The sequence below is a fragment of the Megascapheus bottae genome, chromosome 2, assembly GCF_031878675.1.
Source record: "Megascapheus bottae isolate mThoBot1 chromosome 2, mThoBot2.hap1, whole genome shotgun sequence".
NCBI classification, from domain to species: Eukaryota; Metazoa; Chordata; class Mammalia; order Rodentia; family Geomyidae; genus Megascapheus; species Megascapheus bottae.
In genome coordinates, this window is record NC_143510.1 from 78,757,870 (window position 1) to 78,781,444 (window position 23,575).

The window sequence follows — 23,575 nt, forward strand, 5'->3', positions numbered from 1 at the left end:
TTTTTATAGTTGAAGATGCTAATGTGATTTATATTGTTTTTAAAAATCTTCCAAAATCAGTGATTTGTTTGTGATGTCTCTATTCTTATGTAGATTCTAATTACACATTGCCTTTTACATTTACACAAACTAAGATATTTTCATCAGTGGAACAAAATAAAAACACCAAATGTGCCTGTAAAAATGCTTTTGGAGAGAATTTTACCCTCTAAATTCTGGTTCAGAGTGTATAACTTAAAGCAAAAACAGTCTACATCATATAACACAGTCTTTTTTTCCTCTCCTACATTCTCCCTGAAAAAATGAGACTTTTTTACACGAGTAATCAAGAGAACTTAATTTTATTGTTCCCCTAATATTTATGTGATTTTTATTTCTCCCTCTCATACAGCCTCCATGTTCTTCTGTCCTTGAAGGTTCTCCTGCTTTTCATCGTTGCACTTACTTAGTTGTGTATATCAGCAATGACCTGAGAAATATTTTTTTGAAAACACAAAGGACTGGAAATTTGTATCAGAAAGTCTAGGGATCTTAATTCAAGAAAATTGTTGATTGCCCAATCAACCATTTGGGTACAAACTATAGTTTCCAAAGTTGTTTTTTGTACAGAGTCTTGGGTTGTCATTCACCTATGTAGATTAGACTCTTAGGATTTTTCTGTTGACTGGAGGAAAGAGGAGCAGGCATAAGCTATAGAAAGCTCTTAATTATTGGAGACAATTACATTTTCTCTTTGTCTAGCCTCCCTTGGAGTTTAGAAGTTGTATCTGGGAAAAGGGAATGCCACAGTGATGGCCCCTACAACCTCATGATACCACTCTCTTAGGTATCAACTCATTCCCTTTTTCCCTACTGTGAGACTGTATAGTTCATTCCAGTAATGCACCTCCATTATTTTGGTATCTTGGCAGGAGGGCCATCGTCTAATTATTTAATCAAATTAAATTTGGTTGTTTTTATGGTATTTTTATATTGTGTTTTATGTCTTTCTATAAAATTATTATAGTTAATGTCACAATTCAGAAAATTACATGCTGGAGAAAAATATATTCATTGTGCTACTACTTCAGTATGCATCATTTTACCAGGTCAACCCTACCACTGTTCTTATTTCCACTCTTTTTCCTATAGCTTTTAAAATTATATTTTAAAAACCACAATTTAGTTTCTTGCTTTTTCACCTGCTTTTTTGTCATATACAGTTATGGAAAATAAAAAAATCTCTTCACTAGTGATCTTTGTTTCTATCAAGTCGTAACTTAAGTCAATCAAATTTAAGTTGCCTTTGGAGTCTATTTTGAGCTAAAATGATTTAGTGTCTTTGCAACTTTATTTTTTATGATGATAATAATTCCATCTCATAGGAATATTGTAAATAGAAATGGTGTTGTGAATAAAAAGAATTAGTCGATTGTCTAATGATATTTAGCATATGGTAACTTCCCAGTTAATAGTTAAAATAAATAATAAGGAAATTTTAGTCTTGATTGTTCCAGATGAGTTCACTCTATTTGTCTTTTCTAAGATTAAATCTAAATATATTTGTAAACATTAGTTTTATACTTTAAAAACTTTTAGAAAATTATTTTTTTTGCTACATCCAGACAAAAGAAATCAAATGTCTTTTAAAGGAACTATAGTTGATTATCTCATCTTTCTCCTTGGCAGGTGGCTTGGTACTGCATTTTGGGTTGCAAAGCAGAAGGAAGCTATGGAAAAGTAAGACTGAACAATAATCATCTCCCGAATTCAGGAGAAGCGGTATGTTATATTAAATATCAGGAAATCTTACCAAAGCCTCATTTGTGACCATTAAATGGGATTTTTCCCCTTGTGAAATCATTTCGGGGGACCAATTCTATTTTCAACTTGAGTCAAGAGAGAAAAATCCAACAGAGAAAGAACAAGGTATGGCCAGTCATATTTAAAAGTCACATTATTTTCATTTTATACATATAACTTGAAATTCTTTTATTAATAGATACCGGCTGATGGTAAAACTATTTTTGAGGTGAAAGGTTTGGAGACTAATGAAAACTACATTTTTGCAATTGCTGCTTATTGTCCTAATGGAAAGCTCATTGGTGATGCCATTGGGGAGACAACTAAACCAATCCTGATTTATCCACCTCTTTCTGCCATTACAGCTCGGATGTATCTGACACAGGTAGAAAAGATTGCTATTAATTTTTTTGCACATTTTTTTTACTGTTGATATCTAGTAATTAAAGGCCAGAGATTCTACTAAGCATTCTTAGTATGCAATGAGAGGCCTCCCATTACGAAGAATTTTCCCAAACCAAATGTCAGTAGTGCTGGGGTTGAGAAACCTTGATATATATACACAGTATTTAATTTTTTATGACATCCTATCCTATCCACTTGCCTATTGCCTATATACCTGCCTACTTCCTTCCTTTCTTCCTGTTTGTCTATCTGTCTACCTGTCTTCTCTATCTATGTACTTTTATCTGTATAGATACATATATACACTTACACATGCATACGCATTTATGTATAACATGTAATTGAAATCATAGTGTACATATTGTTTTGTAATGTTATATTTTCATATAAAATATAGTTGATATTTAGAAGTTTTAAAAGTTGACATTTTTGGCTGGGAATTTGGCCTAGTGGTAGACCCAGGTTCAATTCCTCGGTACCATATACAGAGAAAAAAAGCCGGAAGTGGTGTTGTGGCTGAAGTAGTAGAGTGCTATTCTTAAGAAAGCCCAAGCTCAGGCCCTGAGCTCAAGTCCCAAGACTGGCAAAAAAAATTGACATTTTCTCATTTCATAAGGTATGTATTTATATATGAATGTATGTATGTATGAGTGCATGTATTTTTTGATACAAGGCTTTGAACTCATAATCCTCTAATGTTAGCCTCTCAAACACTGGGATTGCAGGATTATATATAAATATTTATTAAATGCATTATTACTGTCTTATGATAAATTCATAGATGGGAATTTTCTGAGTCAGTAGAGACAAGGAAGCCTGAATAAAAATTCTAGCCTCTCACAGTAACTAGTAACTGAGTAACTAGTTTCCTTCTGTGAAGTAGGAATACTAGTAGTTCCTCCCAGACATAGTAAGAGGTATTAAATGAAATTATGCATACTCAGTGTTTTCCCTCACCCTTATCACTCAGTTCTGATTAAACAGCACTATTGTTTTTAGTTACAAATATACTCATGATTAACATTTTGTCTGACAGAGCTGTTGTCTTACTTAAAATGTCACCAGTAGAGAGGACTCTAGAGTGACTCATTGACCTATGTTTAAAACATCTAATTATAAGCTTATTATTGGCTTAGAGCTGAAGGCTATACTAAATTTTATCATATTTCTAAAGTGTTAGTTTCTTTTTATAGTTGATTAGTAATATAAGTGTAGATCTCAGTGGCATTTTTATTATATTTTTCAAACAAAATTAAATTGAGAGAATTGCTAGGATTCATCCAGCATTGGTTTGGCATGTCATACTGGCTCATGATTTTTTGGTATTTTGACTTCTTTGAAATTTAATATTTTCCCTAATTTGCAATGATGGAGTTATTGTGAGGGATATTTCATCTAGGCCTGGGAATAGTTTGACTCTTGGGTTCCACTTGGCAGGACTTTCATTGAAACTTAATAAAACTAAGTCTAAGCTCTTCTGCTGGGATAATGAGAAGTATCATGAAATAATGGCATGTGTTTTTCTTTTTTCTTTCTTTCTTTTTTTTTTGCCAGTCCTGAGCTTGAGCTCAGGGCCTGAGCACTGTCCTTGGATTTTCTCAAGGCTAGAGCTCTACCACTTGAGCCTCAGCACCACTTCTGGCTTTTTTCTACCGAGGAATCGAACCTTGGTCTTCATGCATGCTAGGCAAGCACTTTAACCACTAGGCCAAACTCCGGGCCCTGGCATGTGTTTTTCTTTTATTGATAAAGTATTTGCAGTTTTGCAATTCATTCATGACAGTTTATGGACATTCTCATAAGGGTGAGTGGGAAAAGCAAAATTTTCTAACTTATTAAACCTCTTTAATTTATAGCTTTTAAATTTTAGCTTAATATGCCTTTCTTTCTTAATATGCAATCTAGTTTGATTAATTTTTTTTTTGCCAGTCCTGGGCTTGAGTTCAGGGCCTGAGCACTGTCCTTGGACTTTCCTCAAGGCTAGTGTTTTACCCTGAGCCACCACACCACTTCTGGCTTTTTCTATGTATGTGGTACTGAGGAATCGAACCTGGGTCTTTGTGCATGCTAGGCAGGCACTCTACCACTAGGCCAAACTCCTGGCCTAGTTTTTAGTTTTATGACAGGTTCTCTTCACTGAAACATTAACATTAATTCTTTAAAAGGAAGCACAAGATATTTTACCAAAAGCCTATGGTTAAAGTTGGCTTTTGGGATTTTAAGTTGTACTTTTCCTTAACATCAATCTATAAATATCAATGAAGTAAAGTGAATCCTTATAGACTTTCTATTAATATAAAAAGCAAATATTTTAATATCTTGATACTTCCCCCCCTTTTTTATAGTGCTGAGGATTGAACCTAAGGCTTTTAGCATCAGTAGCAAGTGTTCTATTATGGAACTACAACTCTAGCTTTTGGATCAGGGTCTTTCTATTGTGCTGAGGCTGAGCTCAAACTTGCAGTCAAACTTGCTCTTGCCTCCCAAGTGCTGGGATTGCAGGAATTTGCTATAACACCTGGTTTTGAGAAAAAATATTGAGTAAACCTTTTGAATGATATTCTTTCTGTAAATATTTCTGCTCTTATTTTAAACTTCATTTCTTTTTATTTTTCCAGAAGTATTGAATAATAAGATATAAATATAGAAAACTAGAAATCTGCCAGCAGCATACTAATTTTGACCATTGAGATTATTGTTGGCAAATTCCTTCATCCCATTTTTTCTCTCTCTTAATTGGAAATTAGCCCAAATGCCATACTGGTTTATTGACCTATCAAATAAAAATAGCAAGCGGGTATGATGTCTTTTAAAATAACAATATCATTTATTACAAACATCAAAGAAGCAAACCCATTTACTGAATATTAGGCAATTTAGGATTTATTATTCTATTCATTCTTAGTATCCACTTAAATTATTCGTATATCTTGGCTACTGAGAATAATGTAGCAATGAAATCAGGATTGTATACATTTCCTTGGCAAACTGATTTTAGATCTTTTAGGCATTTCTGTACTCAGTAGTGGAATTGCTGAGTTAATTCTTTTTTTTTTAAGTTCCATACTGATTTTTCAAAATGACTATACTAATTTACAATATCACTAGAAGTTTATAAGGCTTCTCCGCCTTTCTGGTCAACACCCATTATCTACTTTTATAATAGCCAATCAAACAGGCATGAGGTGCTATTTCATTGTGATTTTACTTAGTATTTCTCTGATGCTAATCACAGAAAGACAAATTTGTGATATCACTTAAGTGTAGAATCTAAATTTAAAGTCCAGTTTGTTGAAGCAGAGAACAGTGATTATCAGAAACCAGGAATGGAGGTGGATAAGGAAGGGAACACATTGATTATTAAGTACAAAATTATACTTAGATAAGAATATATTTTAGTGTTATATTGCATAATACAGGCATCATAGCTAGTAACAATAATTTTATATTTCAAAATAGTTGCAAGAGGAAGCTTAAAATGACAAGTATTTGAAGTGCTAGCTATTTAGCCTTATTAGATCATTTCATAGTATATACATTCATTAAAACATCATACTCTTTCTATAAATATATGTAATTATTAATCGACAAGAAATGAAATAAATGTAAGTTCATCATTTCATTAATTACAATATGTGTGAGGTGATGTGATTGCTTTCATTTTATAGTTGAGAAAGCAGGTTAGCCTAATCCTTTTCTACCAGTTCCACTGAGTATTAGAAAGGGTAGCTCAGGGACATTAAATAATTTTCCTCAAGATTGTTTGTTATAGATGGTAAGACTGACTCTTAGATTATTTTGTCCCCATCCCAGGAGGTCAAATATAGGACATCTACCATGTGCAAATTCTGTCAAAGCCTGTATCTCTGCCATCTGTGTTTAAGTAACCCTCTGTACTCCTTGTCTTTCCTTTGTCCCTTTTTCCTTCTCTTCTACTTACTCTCTGCCTATGTTTGTGTTATTAAGTAGGTCTTCCTGTTATTCATGGCAGAGTTTGGTGATAGAACATGAACACTTTTGCCAACATTTGTTGTAGTGATTATGAACAAAAATGTTTATTTATGTTTCTCACTTCATAGATGAGTCCATTTAGAACTCTGATTTATAAATACTTGTATTTGTCTATGACTTCAAATTTGAAAAAAATTAGAATTATGGATAAAGAATTACCTGTTCTTTAAGAAGTTTCAGTTTTTGGAGTTGGGCGCAATCCTAGCTACCCAGAAGGCTGAGATCTGTGGATCACGGTTCAAAGCCAGCCTGTGCACTAAAGACCTGAGACTCTTATCTGCAAGTAACTACTAGAAAAACTGGAAGTGGCACTGTGGCTCCAGGGGTAGGACGGTAGCCTTGAGCTGAAGAGCTCAGAGACAGTGCCTGGCCCAGAGTTCAAGCCCCACAACTGATAAAAAAAGAAAAGGTTTCAGTTCTCATCACCTGACTATTATTATTTTCTCTGCTCATTTAATTTATTGATGAATTTTTTTACTCATTGTCTATTTCATGCCAGGTTCTATGCTAGATGTCCTCTTTTCATCCTGTGAAATAAACATCTTTAGAAAAATTCATCTTATTACTCTAATAATATCCATTGTTTTATATAATTTATAGTATGTTTTAGCTAAGATCCCGATTGCAGTTTAGGGGTAGTAGCCCTACCTGGGGTGAGAAGGCAAGGAGTTCCTGAGAAGGCTGAGGGGCCAAGGAAGCTCAAGGTCTTGTACCTTTGGTTCTGTTTACAGATATGCTTTATTATCCTCTCTCTAAAGATTACTTTTTTTCTTTGTTTTTGGTGGTTCCTGGATTTTCTATATACTCCTTAGTTGTGGATACAGAGCTATTTTCCAGGATTCCAGAATGACTCACTCAATGGTGAAGAGTCTAACTTCACCCCTTTGTTTTCCTTTTCCACATCTTGGTAAGCTGATAGGAAGGTCTATGCGTCCATCTCTTCCTGTGACACCAGAAGGAAATTTAAACCTCCCAGCTAGCACAGATTTCCCATGGCTCTATTCCCTAGTCTTTCTACTCTTTTCCCAAGTTAGTCCATTCTTGCTTACACACACCCAGCCTTCTTCCTGGAGTCCCTGTGTGAGGGATAAACTTTCTCTCAAATTTGCCTGGGAAATCTTCCAACACATCATAACCTCGAGGTCTACCCTGCTTTGTAGGGAGGCCATAAATAAATACATAATTCAAATGAGGCACTCCCCCCATACCAACAGCCATGTTACAGTCTAGTACAACTGCTGGGCATCACATGCTGCAAGGAGACAGAGATTGTCAGAAAAGGAGGCTTTTAAGGTGTATTTAACACAATATTGGTTGAGTTCTTACTCTGTGCGAGGCTTTATTTCAGGTTAGTACAATAGACTGACTTGAATGTTGGTTAAACAGGTTACTGGATTCCATACTTGCAGAACTCTAACCAGTTCTCAGTTACGCTTATGGCCCAAGACTTTGAGAACTACAAAGTAAACAAACAACATGGTGGGAATTGGCAGTAAACAATAAATGCAGTCAATAAGTAAATTTGCCTGTCAGAAGATGATAAGTGTGAAAAAACAAGAAGTTGATGGGGGGCAGTGGAAATGCGAAGTGGAAGATTTGAAGGTCCATTGTTGTATTAGAGCAATAAAGGAAGATGAGGTTTGAACAGAGAAATTTGAAGGATGATAGAGAGTGGGTATATGGAGGAATACTTTGTAAAAGGAAGGATTTAAAGAGAACCCCTGAAGTTTTCAGATGTTGAGACCCACTTAGTCTGGTAAACAGCAAGGAGTCAAGAATGGGTGAAGTAGAGGGAGGGACCCCATGACAGCAGGAGTAATGTGAGAAGATAAGAAGTCAGTGGGCTAGTGGGGCAGATCATATAAAGGCTTCCAGACCATTATAGACTTTGGTGTGTGTGTGTGTGTGTGTGTGTGTGTGTGTGTGTGTGTGTGTGTTAGTTTGAATATAGAGCCTCGTGTTTAGTAGGCAAGTGCTCAACCATATGGGTTATGCCCTCAACCCTAGGAATTTCATTTTCACTGAAATGGGCAGCTACTGCATAGTGGATGGTTGTAAGTCATGGAATAACATAATTATACATATATTTTCAAAGGTTTGCCTGGATGCTAAGCTAGGAAAAGCCTATCAGGGCTCAATGATGGGGCACTATTTCGTGTTGTGATCCGGTGAGAGTTGAAGATAGAACAGTGGTTAAAGTGATGAGAATTCTCAGGTTCTGAGTATGTTTTCCAGAAGGCTCTGAGGAGATTCCTTGTGGAAATAATATGAAGATAAAAGATAACTTTAAGGTATCAGCTCATGAACTGGAAGGACAAACTTGCCATCAGCTCAGTGAGGAGGGTGTGGCGTATAGATATGCAAGGGAATAAAAGACTAGAAGTTGAAGGTATATGACAGAAATCACATCTCATTTATACCTTCCCGCACTCCTATTCTAACCTACCCCTCCTGTCTGTTCTAAATGCTCTGTTAATTTGTATGACTAGTTTCTCTCAGATTCCATATACTGTGACAATCCCTTGCCTTAGGGTTCAATTGAAGCCCTCCCTCTTCCTCCAAGCCTTCATTCGTTTTTTCTAAAACTTCCACAATAATCTACTTTTGTAGTTTTTTTGGTGATTTTATATGGTTTATGCTGTTCACTCTATTCAGTTACATGGAGTATGGGGCTATTACTAAGTTTTGAAGCCTCTATCCCTCTAGGTATTTGCACAGAGTAAAAACTTCATAATAGCCTATTGGCTTGTTAATTATATGACAAACTAGAAAAGTTCTGGCCCCAGAAGTTACTCTCTTAGGTAGAAAATGTCTAGTGACATGACACTATCATGCTGAGGGCATTTACTTGGACTTTATCCCTTATCTGCCCCCATAAAGGATTTGAAGTAGCACTAATTAATTTCATATGATTACATACATATTTAAATATAATACCTTAAAATTATCTTTAAAGTATATTTTACCAAAAGAAATGGGTAAGTTGATAAATGATTTTTTTTTCTCCTGAATCCTTAGGCTTCACCAGTGAATGCCTAATGTTAAAAGATAAAACTTCTTGGAAAGCATTTCTCTTTTATTCTTTACCCTTTTCATCTGTGAACCCTTTGTTGCACAAAAGCTCTGAAAGTGTCAGTCAGAACTAGAAAAGAATGCAGTATATTTCACAGACTGGGTTTGGGAAATCTGATTGTTTTTCTTAGAACAGATTGTTCATTATAACAGTATCTATAATAAATGGAGCACACTTGCTGAGATAGATGAAAATGAGATTAATTTGGCTCAGAGGTGATCTTTGTTTTGCTTATGAGAATTTGAAACATCCTTGCAGAGTTTCAAATTTCCATGCAATTTAGAAATAAAAAGAGATTTCAAAATATGTCAGGCTCCCTTGCCAGTGGCCACAGTTCCTTCACCATGTCACAGTGGAACGGAGCAGCCAGAGAGAATAACTGTGGATGAAGTTAGCATATGACAGGACCTTTACTTGCTTCTGCTTTAAAATATACATGTAACAAATACAACACATCTTATGAGATGATGTGCTTGTTTTTTTTTTCAGGTTGCCTATCAAATTGGTAACTGTAAATTGGCCAAGAAAGTTTTCTCACCAGCTTGGGATTATTTTGTTGCTTCACCAATTCGAGATGAACAATCAATTGTTTCTTTAAGCAGTATAATGACAATAACACAGAAAAGGTATTTAGAAGTATTATTTTAGAATATGAATTTACTTACTGCTATTGACATTAGCTGTGAAGCTTTGAATACATTTCATGTGAAGATAGTCCATGTAAAAGTATTTCTATTCAAAATTATAGTAGGAATATGTATTATTAAATCTTGAGTCCCTGCCAGAAATTTTATTGATAGTGTCAGGTAAAACAATGATAGTATATGGATAAAGGTTATGGGTAAAAAAATATCAAATACTACCTAAAATACTCTCCATTATATCTAAAAGCACAAATATTTACTGGGGACTCTTATAACAAGATCAGGTTTGGTTAGTCTTAGGGTTTTATGTGTGGACTGTTATATTCTGAAGAATTTTCCTTTGCTTCAAGAGACTTCTAGGATAAGACCATCAGTAACTGCAATATGCTGGTAGAAACTATATAAAATGGTGCTGACTTTTTATTTTACTACCATTTTTCTTACAGGAACAAGTTTAAGAGCAGTCTCAGACATGAGTGTTAACATCTAGAGAGATTCAAAAGCAAAAATATCCCCCACGTATTCGTTATTGTCTAAATTATTTTAATAAGAAGACAAACCTCTTCACTTCCCAAAGATAAATGAGCCTAAAATGCAAATGATGATTAAAGCTTGGTATTGATAATACCTATTTACATTGAAAATGTAATTCCATCTCAATTAAACAAGTAGGCTTATCATTTGCCAGGAGGGAGTATTTGAGGGACATTTTTAGAGGGAGAATAGATAGGACTTAGATTATATGTGACTTATATATTAAGAGAGGAAAAAACGAAGTGATTGGGATTGATTATTTTGCCAGTCCTGGGGCTTGAACTTAGGGCCTGAGCACTGTCCTTGGGCTTTCTCAAGGCTAGAGCTCTGCCACTTGAGCCACAGCAGCACATCCAGCTTTTTCTATGTATGTGGTACCAAGGACTGGAACCCGGGTCTTCATGCATTCTAGGCAAGCCCTGTATTGCTAGGACAACTATCGGCCTCTGGGATTTCTAATGCTATTGACTGGGAAGCGTACAGCATTTACTAAGGGGAGAAAGATGTTTGTAGGGAGATAATGAATTTGGGAGTATTTTGAGTTTAGTTTTTCAGAAGGAATCCAGTAGATGTATTTATGTAATGCTGACACTCAGAAAGGAGTCAACGCTAGAGGTAGATATTTGGAAGTTGTCCCTTGGAGGTCATTATTGAAGCCTTGAAAACAAATGTTATCTTCCAGGGAATGAGTAACAGAAAAGATAGAAGGCTAGAATTGAACCCTTGGCATTGCTTGCTTTTAGGGGGGATATGTGGGACAGGGGAAAAATGAAGGCTACTGATAAGGAGATGCCAAGTAAATTATAAAATTTACAAAAAGGCATTGCTAATATAAGTTAGAGTATCACAAGGCTGACGGGCCAGCTCCATTTGAAGTTAGTGTGAGATCAGGCTCAATCAAATGCTGCAAAGAGGTTTCGAACCAAGAAAAGGCATGAAAACTTGGCAGTTAAAAGATCACTGGAAAATTCAAGAGAGCCATGATAAACTGTACCATGATGGACCAAAAATCATTTTGTGACGGATAAGGAAGAGTTACAAAATGGAGAGTTAAAACAAGCTGATACTGGGCATGTGAGACTGGATTGTAAGGAGAAAGGGAAGCATAAGCCTTGAGAAAGATAGGCTTATGGGGAAGAATTTTGGAGTGTGGATGGAACGGAACCATTAGAGAGGAAGAGATTGGAGATACCAGAAAATTCAGGCAACAGTGACACAGTGCCCTTATCAAAGGAGCACAAAGGCAAGCAGAGATGACGGCAGAGGGATTTGAAAATATTCCTCTTAGTGAATTAAAACAAAGCAATAACCCAGAATACATGGAAGTGTTGTTGAGAAGCACTAATGACTTGGCTGGTGTCACACCAAGGTGGACACCCCTCTAATTTACCCCTCCAGCCCTAATGGCAAAGGGCTCTACTTGATTCATTTTTATATCCCAGGGCCTCAGTAGAACAGTACATCATACATAGTAGACACTTTAATCAAATTCTACTTAGAAATGAAAGTAAGGATAAGTAAGTGAAATGAATAGATAAATAAGTGCTGTTCTTGGCAGAGGATTGGGCAGTGACTTCTCTGTAAGGTTAGGCAAATTGATTACTGTATGATGTGAGTGAACCTAAGGTGTTAGAAAGGTCACTCTTGAAAAGATTGCTAGAGTCTGAGCTGAGTAAGGAAAGGAATGGTACCAAGTGGTGACAGATTAGAATATGGGTAGAAGTCATGAAAACTGTGAGAAAGTTCAGGGTTTGTTGCTAGGACAACAAACTCTAACTCTCCTGGCAAAGATGAATCTACAGTGATCATCCTCAAGTACAAATTACTGATACCAGATCCTTTTCTATATCATAGGGATTGTAGGTGTAGAGAAGAGATGGACCTGAAGCTTAAAAGTGAGCATTTATCAGCAGCTAAGCCCTAGGACAAGGGAGAGAATTTTGGAAACAAGAAGGAAGGCTGTAGATATCACAACTTTGCCAATAGTTGGCACTGTTTGCTGTAGTTTAAAAAAGATAATTAGAAGTGATCAAGAATTATTAAAACACTCTCTTCAACAACAGCTGAGTTTACTATGAATGATCCTTATTTTCAGAAAATTCATTAATTTAGGTATTGGGCCTGTCTTCCAAATTATTTGCAATGATATTATTATATTGTTTGAAAAGAATATTACAGATATATATATATGAATCAGAAAATGTTTCTACTTGTTTATTTTTATGTATTTATGATTTTAGCAGCTTTATTTTTCTCGTTACGAGCTTGTCTTAAGTTTTGGTCTAAACAGCTGTCCTAGAATAGCCATTGCATTTATTTTCATTGCTGTTTGGATCATTGTGTAGAAACTGAGAAGAAAGAGGTCTGAAAAGGTGAATTTACAAGCTAAGTTAATCATTTTATACTTCTACCTGTAAGAGCATTTTGTTCCTCTTGCAGATTGCATTCAGATATTTTGGCAGAGACTTCATCAATCCTTTTATACCTTTTTCTCAGAAATATTTTTGTAACAAGTGACATTAAAATTAAAGAAGAGAATCTGTTCTGTGATAATATTAAAGGCAATGAGATTTTCCCTGCTCAACAAGTAAGTGAATTAAAGTGAACCTATGTCACTTTGCAATGATATGCCAATGTCATATTCTGTTGGTTTGTGTATTGTGTTCTGTGAATAGACTGAGGAGCCATGATATAAATGTGTGGTATTATTTAAAATTCCACAAATGTTTTATAGGTCTCAGTTCATTTTTTTCTCTTATTTTAATTTTTCCCATGTGTACAAGAGTAATATATATATATATATACTTCAGAATTCAAATGTATGTATTGTATAAAATGAAAATCACTTTAATTCCATCACTTTTGTAAATACTAGGATTTCCTTTTCACATGATTTATCTATTTTGAAAAAAATCTTATGCCTAGACAAATCTATTGCTATTATTATTATTATTATTATTATTTTCAACTCTTTTTATTTTATTTCATTGTCGGGCTAATGTATAGAGGGGTTACAGTTACACCCATCTTGAACATTGAAATCCTTCTCATGTTTTTATCCCACTTTCCCTCTATCCCCTCCCAATCATCTTGTTTTCCCTTTGCCTTCCCTATATCATAGAAACAAATAAATGTATATACAATATATCAGGCTCCAAAGTCAGGTACAGTAACAACATGAGATATACCATAAGGGAGAAAAGAGAAATGAAAGAGAAAAGAAATGACTTCACATAGTACATTAAGAACAAGAATCACAAAGATAAACCTCTTGGATTTTAACCTCCTGTAATAGAAGCCTTTTTATGCTGGCATGAATCTATCTTCTATGTTCTTTTTAAGCATATTGTCTTCCTGTATAGAGGAAGATGTTTAAACTGTTTCCTACTGATAGAGAGAGAGTCTCAAGGTGTCTATAAACAATGCTTGTATATATCTGCAATCTTCTTAATATTTTCACTTTTTTTTCATGGGTTGTGGGGCTTGAACTCTGGGCCTGGGTGCTGTCCCTGAGCTCTTCAGCTCAAGGCCAGACCTCTACCAATTGAACCACAGTGCCACTTCTGGCTTTCTGGTGGTTAATTGGAGGTAAGAGTCTCATGGACTGTCATACCAGGGCTGGCTTTGAACTGCAATCCTCAGATCTCACCCTCCTGAGTAGCTACGATTACAGGCATGAGCCACAAGTGCCAGGCTATTTTCACTCTTTTTTTAAAATTTTTTTAGTGGTATTAGAATGTTTGAATAGGGACATTCAGCTTGCTAGTCAGGCACTCAACCACTTGATCCATGTCCTCATACCTTTTTGCTTATTCTTATTCTTATTATTATTGCCAGTCCCAGAGTTTCAACTCAGGACCTGAGGACTATCTTTGGGCTTTCTCAAGGCTAGAGCTCTACCACTTGAGCCACAGCACCACAGCCTTTTCTGTATATTGTGGTACCAAGGAATCAAACCTGGGTCTTTATGCATGCTAGGCAAGCACTCTTATCACTAGGCCAAAGTCCCAGCCCCTTAATTATGTTTAAGTAGTCTTTTGTTTATGTGTAGGCAGACCTGGACCTTGATCCTCTTATTAAACTTCCTTGTGTCCCTGTAATGATAGGCACACATAACTATAATGATCTTATTTTTTAATTTTAGCTTGATGTTCTGTTTTCCATTCTTTCCCATCCTTCTTCATTCAGTTTAGATTTCAGAAGCATTAGCTGTTTTTCCTTTAAAAAAACAAATCATGTACTTATAATTAATTAAGCAGTAAGTTGTTATATGAGGTAGTACTAGCTTTGGGAGAATGAAAATGAAAATTTTTTGTTCAAGACAAGGTAACTATCTTATAGAGCCCAGGTACTCACAACCATCCATAGGTTCTCACTACATTGAATTCGGCTTCTTTTTAAAATTATATCCAGTCTCAAAGTAACAACATTTTAAAAACCACTTCAGTGAATTCAGAATTCTAACCTATCATTCTAGTAAAAATGAATCGAATAAGATTCACTATACAACTCACAATTTCCCTTGAGTGTAATGTTGTATGTATAGAAAAATGATGATTATTTTCCCTAGGAAAGGGAAAAAATAATAAAGGTTTTATGTTCATTTTGAGTATATTTAATCTTAAAACCTTACCTTTAGATTATACCACCATTTTTATTTAAGTAGCAAAAATATATGCAGGAGATATTTCAAAGATCAGCTTACTGAAAATTTAACATTTCTGACAGTACCAAAGAAAAATTGGAATCTGTAACAGAAATATTGTATTTCACTTATTAGTTATTGTTTAAAGTTATATTTTAAAAATGAAATAGCTAAGATTTAATTTGATTAATAAAAAAGATTGTTGCAGGCCATTGGTTTGTCTTATAATCCTAGCTACTCAGGAGATCTGAGGATTGCAGAAGGCAGCCCTAGCAGATAAGCCCTTGAGATTCTTTTAAAAATTAAAAAATTATTTTTTGGGTAGTATGTAGAAGGTTACAGTTACATTCACCAAATAATAGGTGCATTACTTCTCACCTATTGATACCCCTTATCATGCTTTTGTCCTCATTTCCCTCCTCCTACTCCCTGCCAATCATCTTGTTTTGCCCCTTCCCTTTCCTATTTCAAATACACAAAAAAGTATATACAATATACCAGATAACAAAGTCAGATACATAACAATATGAGATTAACTAAAGGGCAACAGAAGAGAAGAGAAATAACATAGTACATTAAGAACAACAATCACACAAGATAAAGCTCTTATTTCCATATCCTAGAGAGTCTTTCATTTAGTCTCATCCTATATGACCTTATATACCTAGGTTTTGCAGTGTTGTAATCCTCTGCTGGGAGAGTCCTAGATGTGTACTAATTATTACATATGACGGAAACCATTGAGCCTATGTTCCTTTAGGACTGGCTTACTACACTTAATATGATTGGTACTGGTACAAGAACAGGCCTGAGGACTAATGGAATACAACTGAAGACCCAGAAATCAACCCACAGACCTATGGCCACCTAATCTTTGATAAGGGAGCCAAAAAAATAGAATGGAAGAAAGACCACCTCTTCGACAAGGGGTGCTGGCAGAATTGGTTAAGCACCTGCAGAAAATTAAAGTTGGATTTTTCTATGTCATACTGTACCAGGATTAATTCCAAATGGATCAAAGACCTTGAGGTAAAAGCAGATACCCTGAAAACTTTACAAGAAGGAATAGTAGATACACTAGGTATCCTTGGCACAGGTCGAAACTTTAATAAAGACCTAGAAAGACAACAAAGTTTGGACAAATGCTACTATATTAAATTTTAGAGCTTCTTTATGGCAAAGGACATAGCTAGCAAGTTAAATAGAAAGCCCACAGAGTAGAAGATCTTCACTAGCCAAAGGCCTCATATCTAAAATATATCTACAGCAAAAATATTAAATCTCTTCAAAACAGATCTTCAAAGAAACAACTATCCCATTAAAAGATGGGCCAAAGACTTAAAAAGAGACTTCTCTGTAGACACATGAAGAAATGCTCAACATTTCTGGCCGTAAAAGAAATGCAAATCAAAACAACTTCGAGATTCCACCTCACTCTAGTTAGAATGGCCATGATCAAGAAATGTAATAACAACAGATGCTGGCGGGGATGTGGCCAGGAGGGATCACTACTACACTGTTGCTGGGAGTGCAAACTCATTCAACCACTATGGAAAGCAGTATGGCAGTTCTTCAAAAGACTAAACATAGAGTTTCCCTATGACCCAGCAATCCCACTCCTTGGCATTTACCCAAATATTTAGAAACAATGACATACTAAATCCACTAGCACAATGATGTTCATTGTAGCACTATTTACCATAGCAAAGATATGGAACCAACCCAGACGCCCCTCAGTAGATGATTGGATCTAGAAGATGTGGTACAATGGAATTCTGTGCTGCCATCAGAAAGAATGACGTTGCCCCATTTGTAAGGAAATGGAAAGACTTGGAAAAAAAGCCCTTGAAAATCTTATTTCTAATTAACAACCAAGAAGAAGGAGGAGGATGGGGAAAAAGGAAGAAGAGGAAGAAAAAGAGTTAGAGGAGCAGCTGTGATCAATGTGGTAGAGCAAGGAAAAAAGGCTTTAGAATACATACACACATAAATGTACACACAGGTTTTTTTAGGTTACTAGTAGTACTTTAAAAATATATTCTGGGGGCTGGGCATTTGGCCTAGTGGTAGAGTGCTTGCTTATCATGCATGAAGACCCGGGTTCGATTCCTTGTTATCACATACATAGAAAAAAGCCAGAAGTGGTTCTGTGGCTCAAGTAGTAGAGCCCTAGCCTTGAGAAAATCCAGGGACAGTGCTCAGGCCCTGAGCTCATGCCTAGGACTGGAAAAAAATATTTTAAAAATATTCCAAAGTTTAATTCCAAGATTGTATTATATACATGTATTACTAGAGAAAGTTGTTTCCAAACTCACATTTTCATGTCAACATTCATGTAATTACCTACAAATATTAAAGTTTCTACCCTTTCTTCTCCTTAGAGACATGTTAAGTTAATCATCCAATGTTCAGTTTGAGTTACAAGGCTGTTTCTTTACAGATTGCTAGACTGATGGAATGTGAGAGAATATTAGTGGCATTGGAACTTAGCAACTTCCTTAATGATTCCAGTTATGCCCTTCAAGCTGTGACTCAGTGTTATGGTCTCCTAGCTCCTATAATATACCACAATATTGTTTTGGTACCCGTTATACAGGTAATGGTATTCCCATGACCCTACTTAAGAGAATTTTTTAGAATATAGATTCGTTTTGGAAAAACAAAATAGTGTATCTCTTACAAAATATAGATGGGTAAAAATATGAAATTTCAAGAATTAACTGAAAAAGTTTTAATTAATTATATGTCTGAACAGAAGTCTGATTACTAGCAATAGTAATTCCTTAGTTCTAAAAGTTACTTCAATTATTCTGCTCTTGCAATTTTAGATATAGTAGTATTTATTGTTCTACACATTATTAAAGCCATTTTAAGGAGAAAATGTAGTAAATAACCTAAGAAAGCATACTTGGTGATGGAATTTGGATTTATGGAAAAATTGATGAGATCTGGCTGGAGGAATTATATTAGCTATATATACCTCTAAGATATTGTCAACCAAATCATCACCTACATCTCAAAAGGGACACCATTTATTATTTCATAAGTCTTAAAGTCAGAAGAATCCATGAAGTTTAGTTAGGTCTTCTGTTTTGGATCTTATGGTGTTAGCAAAGCTACATTTTTCTAAGTCTTTAAACCTTTTTCTAAGTTGACTGGTCAAGCTGGCATTCCCATTCAGTGGTAGGAAAAGGAACATTTTTAGTAAAAAGTTATTAGACAGCTGAATTAATCTGGAAGAAAGTGCAATTCAACTTTTATTTCCACCTTATAAAATATCTAGGTTTATTAAGGACTGAAATTTAAAAGAAATCCAAAAATTTAGGAACAAATCCCAGGAGATACTATGTACAGTCTAGGGTTTGCAGTAAACCTAAGACAGAACTTCTAGAAACAGTAGGACAAAAGGCACCATAAGAGGAGGGTAGAAAACTTACTGTTTTGGAAAAAAGGTTCCCATAACTGTAGAGGTGTATATATTCATATATACACATATCTGCTTGCAGACCCAAACCCAGGTATCAAATTAAGGGTAGTGTGGAGCATATAAGATCTCCAGAAACAAAGAAGCATGGTTTTGTTATCAATTCAGAATTACATATGTGTACATAGACATATGTCTCTGTATGTCTATGTACACACACAGATAAAATAGTCTTGCAAATAGACAACGTAATAGGAAAATTGCTACAGGATACAAATAAGTATTTTACATGAGAGCAAATACAAGTGGCTGAGAAACATGGAAAGATGCTCAGATGCAGAGTATTCATAGAAAGGTACATTAAATGATCAGTTTAATAAGTTCTGTAATTCCTTTTGCTGGATGAAATGTGTGGCCATGGATAGCATTCTTACTCATTAGTTTTGGAAATATGAATTATTACATGCTTTTAGATTTTGGTAAAGAAACTTTAATTTTAATTGAATCAAACTAATTTTAAATAAATTAAAAACAAATATACCTGACACAATAATTTCTCCATGCATAACTTTGTTCTCATGTAATGAAATCTTAATAAAATTAAGAACATTTATATAATAGAGCAACTCCACTACAAGTTTGTTGCGCAGAATAAAATGACTGATTGGCAAAATGCTATCGCTCCTTTCATCCCTGTGTTTTGGATGTGTTCTACCCACCAGGGACATGGTACCAACTAATTGTCCATGCTTTAGAGGGTGACTTGGCCTGGAGGAGGCTACTCCACTATCCTTAGTGTGGGGCATCATCTCAAAGCTTTTGTATTAAGAGTATTAATTGTGGGGTCAGCAGTTTGACCTAGTGGTAGAGTGCTTGCCTAGCATGCATGAAGACCTGGGTTCAGTTCCTCCGTTCCACATATATAGAAAAAGCCAGAAGTGGTGCTGTGGCTCAAGTGGCAGAGCGCTAGCCTTGAGAAATCCCAAGAACAGTGCTCAGGCCCTGAGAACAAGCCCCAGACTGGCAAAAAACAGAGCATTTATTGTGATGTTATTGGTGGCAGCAAGAAAATTTGGAGGCAAAATTATAATATATTCCATGTTCCTCACTATTTTTCAAACTTCTGTAGATGAGTCATTCATCTGGTAATTAACTATAATCTATATTCTTCAATATGTATTAAGCAATTTATCCATATTATTGACAGCAATAACATGTTATAGGTTAAGATTCACATGGTATGTATATAAAATAATGAATAAGGATGTTAACACAAAATTATTTTTTTCAATTTTTTTAGATTTTAATAAAGTGTATAGTAGTGCTGCAAGGACTGCCAATTATTCTCTTCTCAAAGAAACAGGTTTTAAGTTATGAGAGTGTACAGCACATGATAGCTTGTTGTATCTTCTACATGACAAAGGTATTTGTCTCTTTCTTTGATGCCATATATTTGTAAGTAGTAATGACTTAGAAAAACTATTTTAATCATGGTAATTAAGATACTTAAAAATACTATTTCCAAACATTTTTCAAGCAAAAAAGCAAATGTGAAATATAAGGATTTGAGATCATATTCTCTTGTTGAATTTTTAATTTTTTTCTCATTTCAATTGTGTTTTATTATTGGGGTGATGTATAGAGAGGTTACAATTACATTCATCATTATATTGCTTCACAAACTAAAACTTGATGTTACTGAAAGAGCATTTGTATATTTGCTGAGAATTATAAAATCACATAGAAGGTATGTTTCAAAACCCTAGAATATTAGTGGCATATACGTTGTATTACAGTCAATCTGTATATCAGAGAAAACTGCTTGCAGAACCTGAACTCAAGTATCAAGTTATGGGTAGTGTGGGGCATATAAGACCTCCAGAGACAAAGAAGCATGATTATGATTAAAGAATTAATCATTAAATGAGATACACAACTATATTATCAATTCTGAATAAAAAAAATAGCATTAGACCTGAAGGAAAGGTAGCATCTAAGTGTAATTTGAGATTGATTGGCACATTGAACTCAACAGAGGACAAACTGTACAGATAAATTTGAAAAATTGAGTCATGTATCTGATCAGGCACTGGTGGCTCATGCCTGTAATTCTAGCTTCTCAGAAGGCTGAGATAAAGAGGGTCAGATTTTGTAACCAGCCTTGGCACAAACATCTCCAAGGCTCGATTTCCAAGATGACCAATAGAAAGTAGGGCTATAGGTATAGTTTTATTGGTATAGCACCAACCTTATCAAGAAAACAAAGTGAGTAAGATACCCTACATTCAAGCCCTAGTAACAGAAGAATCAAACCAAACCAAAATGAAGTCATTTATCTAGAGAAAGATCAAGCCAAATACCAAAATTGTTATGGTATTTCTTTCTTATAATGTTGGAAAAGACCAGAGATGACTTGGAGGTCAACGTAGGGGGTAGGAGAAAGAAAATGAAAACTTCTAAGGAAGAGTAATCAACCCCAAACCAACCAATCTGCCAACCAGCTAACCATTGACAACAAAAAAACTTTAACCAAATTGATTTGATGAAGATCGAGGCTATAGTATTCTTGGATCAGATATAAAAACTTAATTTCTTATATCTGGGCAATGGTAACTGATGCCTATAATTCTAGCTAGTTGGGAGATTGAGACTGAGAGAATCTTGGTTTGATACTATCCTGGCAGAAAAGTTTGAGAAACTTTTCTCAATGGAGAGCTGTATGCAGTAGCAAATGTCTATTATTGTACCTACAATGGGAATTCTAACAGAAAGATTGCACACAAGCAGAAAGAGAGGAAGCCTTATACCAAAATAACTAGGAAAAATCAGGGCCAGAGGCTGGATGAGGTGACTCATGCCTGTAATCCTAGCTACTCAGGAAGCTGAGATCTGAGGATCTCGGTTCAAAGCTAACCTCGTGCACTAAAGGCACTGAAGACCGTGAGACTCTTATCTCCAGTTAATCACTAGAAAATTGGAAGTGGGGCCGTGGCTCAAGGATAGGGTGGTAGCCTTGAGCTGAAGAGCTCAGGGACAACTCCCATGCCCAGAGTTCAAACCCCATGACCCACAAAGAAAAAAAAAACCCACAAAACAGGGCCAGAGCTCAAAACTCTGTACTGTAGAATAACACAAAAACAAAAACCAGAGGATTATATAGAAATGACAAATTCAGAAGTTAGATACAGAGGTCATGACATGAAAGTAACAAACAAAATGAGTAGAAAAAGAAACAAGTGAAAAGTAATTGGCTCCCCGAGTCCCAGGCAGGATTAATGTAAAAATATTCATTAAGAGGGATGTTGGCAAAATTCCCCCAAAAGTATCAGAACAAATTTTAAAATCATGAGAGCCAAGGATCAAGTTATTTGCAATAGAAAGAGAATGTATTGGTTTCAAACCTTTTTATCAGTAACATTAGATGTTAGAACACTGAAATAACATTTGTAGAATCTTTGGGGACAGCATAACATCTAAAAATTAATAACCATGAAAGGTATCATTCATTTGTCAAGGAAAAAAATAAGCATTTTCAGAAATTCAAGCATTTGAGACATATTTTTCCCATATACTTATCTGAGGAAAACACTTGAGGAAATACTTTATCAAATGACAATTGATTCAGAACAGAAATCCCAAGAAAGGCAAAGACAAAAAGGAAAGGAATAATGGGAGCAATAAATCTTGCAGTGTATGTATTATTAAAATTAAGTAGATAATGATGTGCCTGGGACTTTGTAATAAAAACACTAAGTAGGTATCCTTGACAGAGAACTTATCCTTGAAAGAAAAACTTAGTAACCTACAACTAAAGTTTCCATTCTGCTTGAGGTGTGGGGAGATAGGAGCAAGTACATTTTTGGACCATGATTGAATGGAATTTTATTATTTTCCCATAAAATGCATGTAGTATAAAATAGTTACTTTTCATAGGACATTCACACACACAGACACACACATATTTAAAGATGGCTTAGTAACATGTTATCATGAGTAAAACTTTAAAGCATAGTAAGTTTCTAAATTGACAGGGATTAAAAATGAACTGAGAAGAATTGAGAGAGCATCATCAAAAACAGAGAAGGATAAATAATTGATAATTCAACAAAAGTAAGAAGAAGGAAAAGGAAATAATAATTAAGGTGTAATAGAATTAAGCTTATCTATCGCTAAAGTGTGGTGTTACAAGGCAAAGACAGCATGTAGGCCAAAATGGTGGGTCCTAATATTATTTCAAGAAACATTCTTAAAATAGGGATGAAGAATGGTTTGAAAATAAATGTATAGACAAAAGTACTAGACAAGCAGAAATTAAAAAGAAAGATGGCACTTTTTATATGAAAGGAAGCAGAGTACAGGGGACCCAATTATTAATCAGTGTTTTGAGTCTTTTTTTTAAAGATTTCATTAACACTGATTTTTACTTCATATTTCAGATGTCATGTTTAACAAACAAGTATTCAAGAAGGAAATCTCTATATGCAATCACTGGCACATAAATTTTAGAACATAATTAAAATTAAGCTGAGGGTGTGTATGTCATAGATACATATTAATCTATATAATAAAACATGTCTATAGAGTACATATCCTATCAAATAAAACATTGTGTCTATGGAGTATATACCCCATCATAGACTTTTATGTCTATGTGGTTATGTTTGTATCTCCAAGACCATGTCTATAACCTTGGGTACCCAAATATTGAGTCACTGATATAATGTTTGGATCTATATCCACATATTAAGGATACCATGTGCCTTTTGGTCCTTTGGTCTTGACTTATTTCACTCAACATGATTTACTCTAATTTCATCCACTTCCCAGCGAAGGCCATTATTTTATCTTGTCTGTTGACTATGTAGAATTCCATTGTGCATATATATATATACATATATATATCACATTTTTTGCCAGTTCTTGGGCTTGAACTCAGGACCTGCGCACTGTCCTTGGCTTTCTCAAGTCTAGAGCTATACCACTTGAACCACAGCACCACTTCCAGCTTTTTCTGTATATATGGTACCGAGGAATCCAACCCAGATCTTTGTGCATAC

General features: G+C 35.1%; 1 protein-coding gene across 4 annotated transcripts in view; it reads left to right on the forward strand.

Annotated features, from left to right (window-relative positions):
- The window catches only part of Cfap54 (cilia and flagella associated protein 54), a 270,425-nt gene that overhangs the window by 72,231 nt on the left and 174,619 nt on the right, over window positions 1–23,575 (forward strand). For all 4 annotated transcript variants that reach the window (XM_090328446.1, XM_090328444.1, XM_090328445.1 and 1 more), the window contains exons 21-26: window positions 1,669–1,761; window positions 1,982–2,167; window positions 9,761–9,897; window positions 12,889–13,036; window positions 17,535–17,690; window positions 19,819–19,941. In XM_090328446.1, coding sequence (XP_090184572.1) covers window positions 1,669–1,761; window positions 1,982–2,167; window positions 9,761–9,897; window positions 12,889–13,036; window positions 17,535–17,690; window positions 19,819–19,941 — 843 coding nt within the window. The remainder of the gene's footprint in view (window positions 1–1,668; window positions 1,762–1,981; window positions 2,168–9,760; window positions 9,898–12,888; window positions 13,037–17,534; window positions 17,691–19,818; window positions 19,942–23,575) is intronic.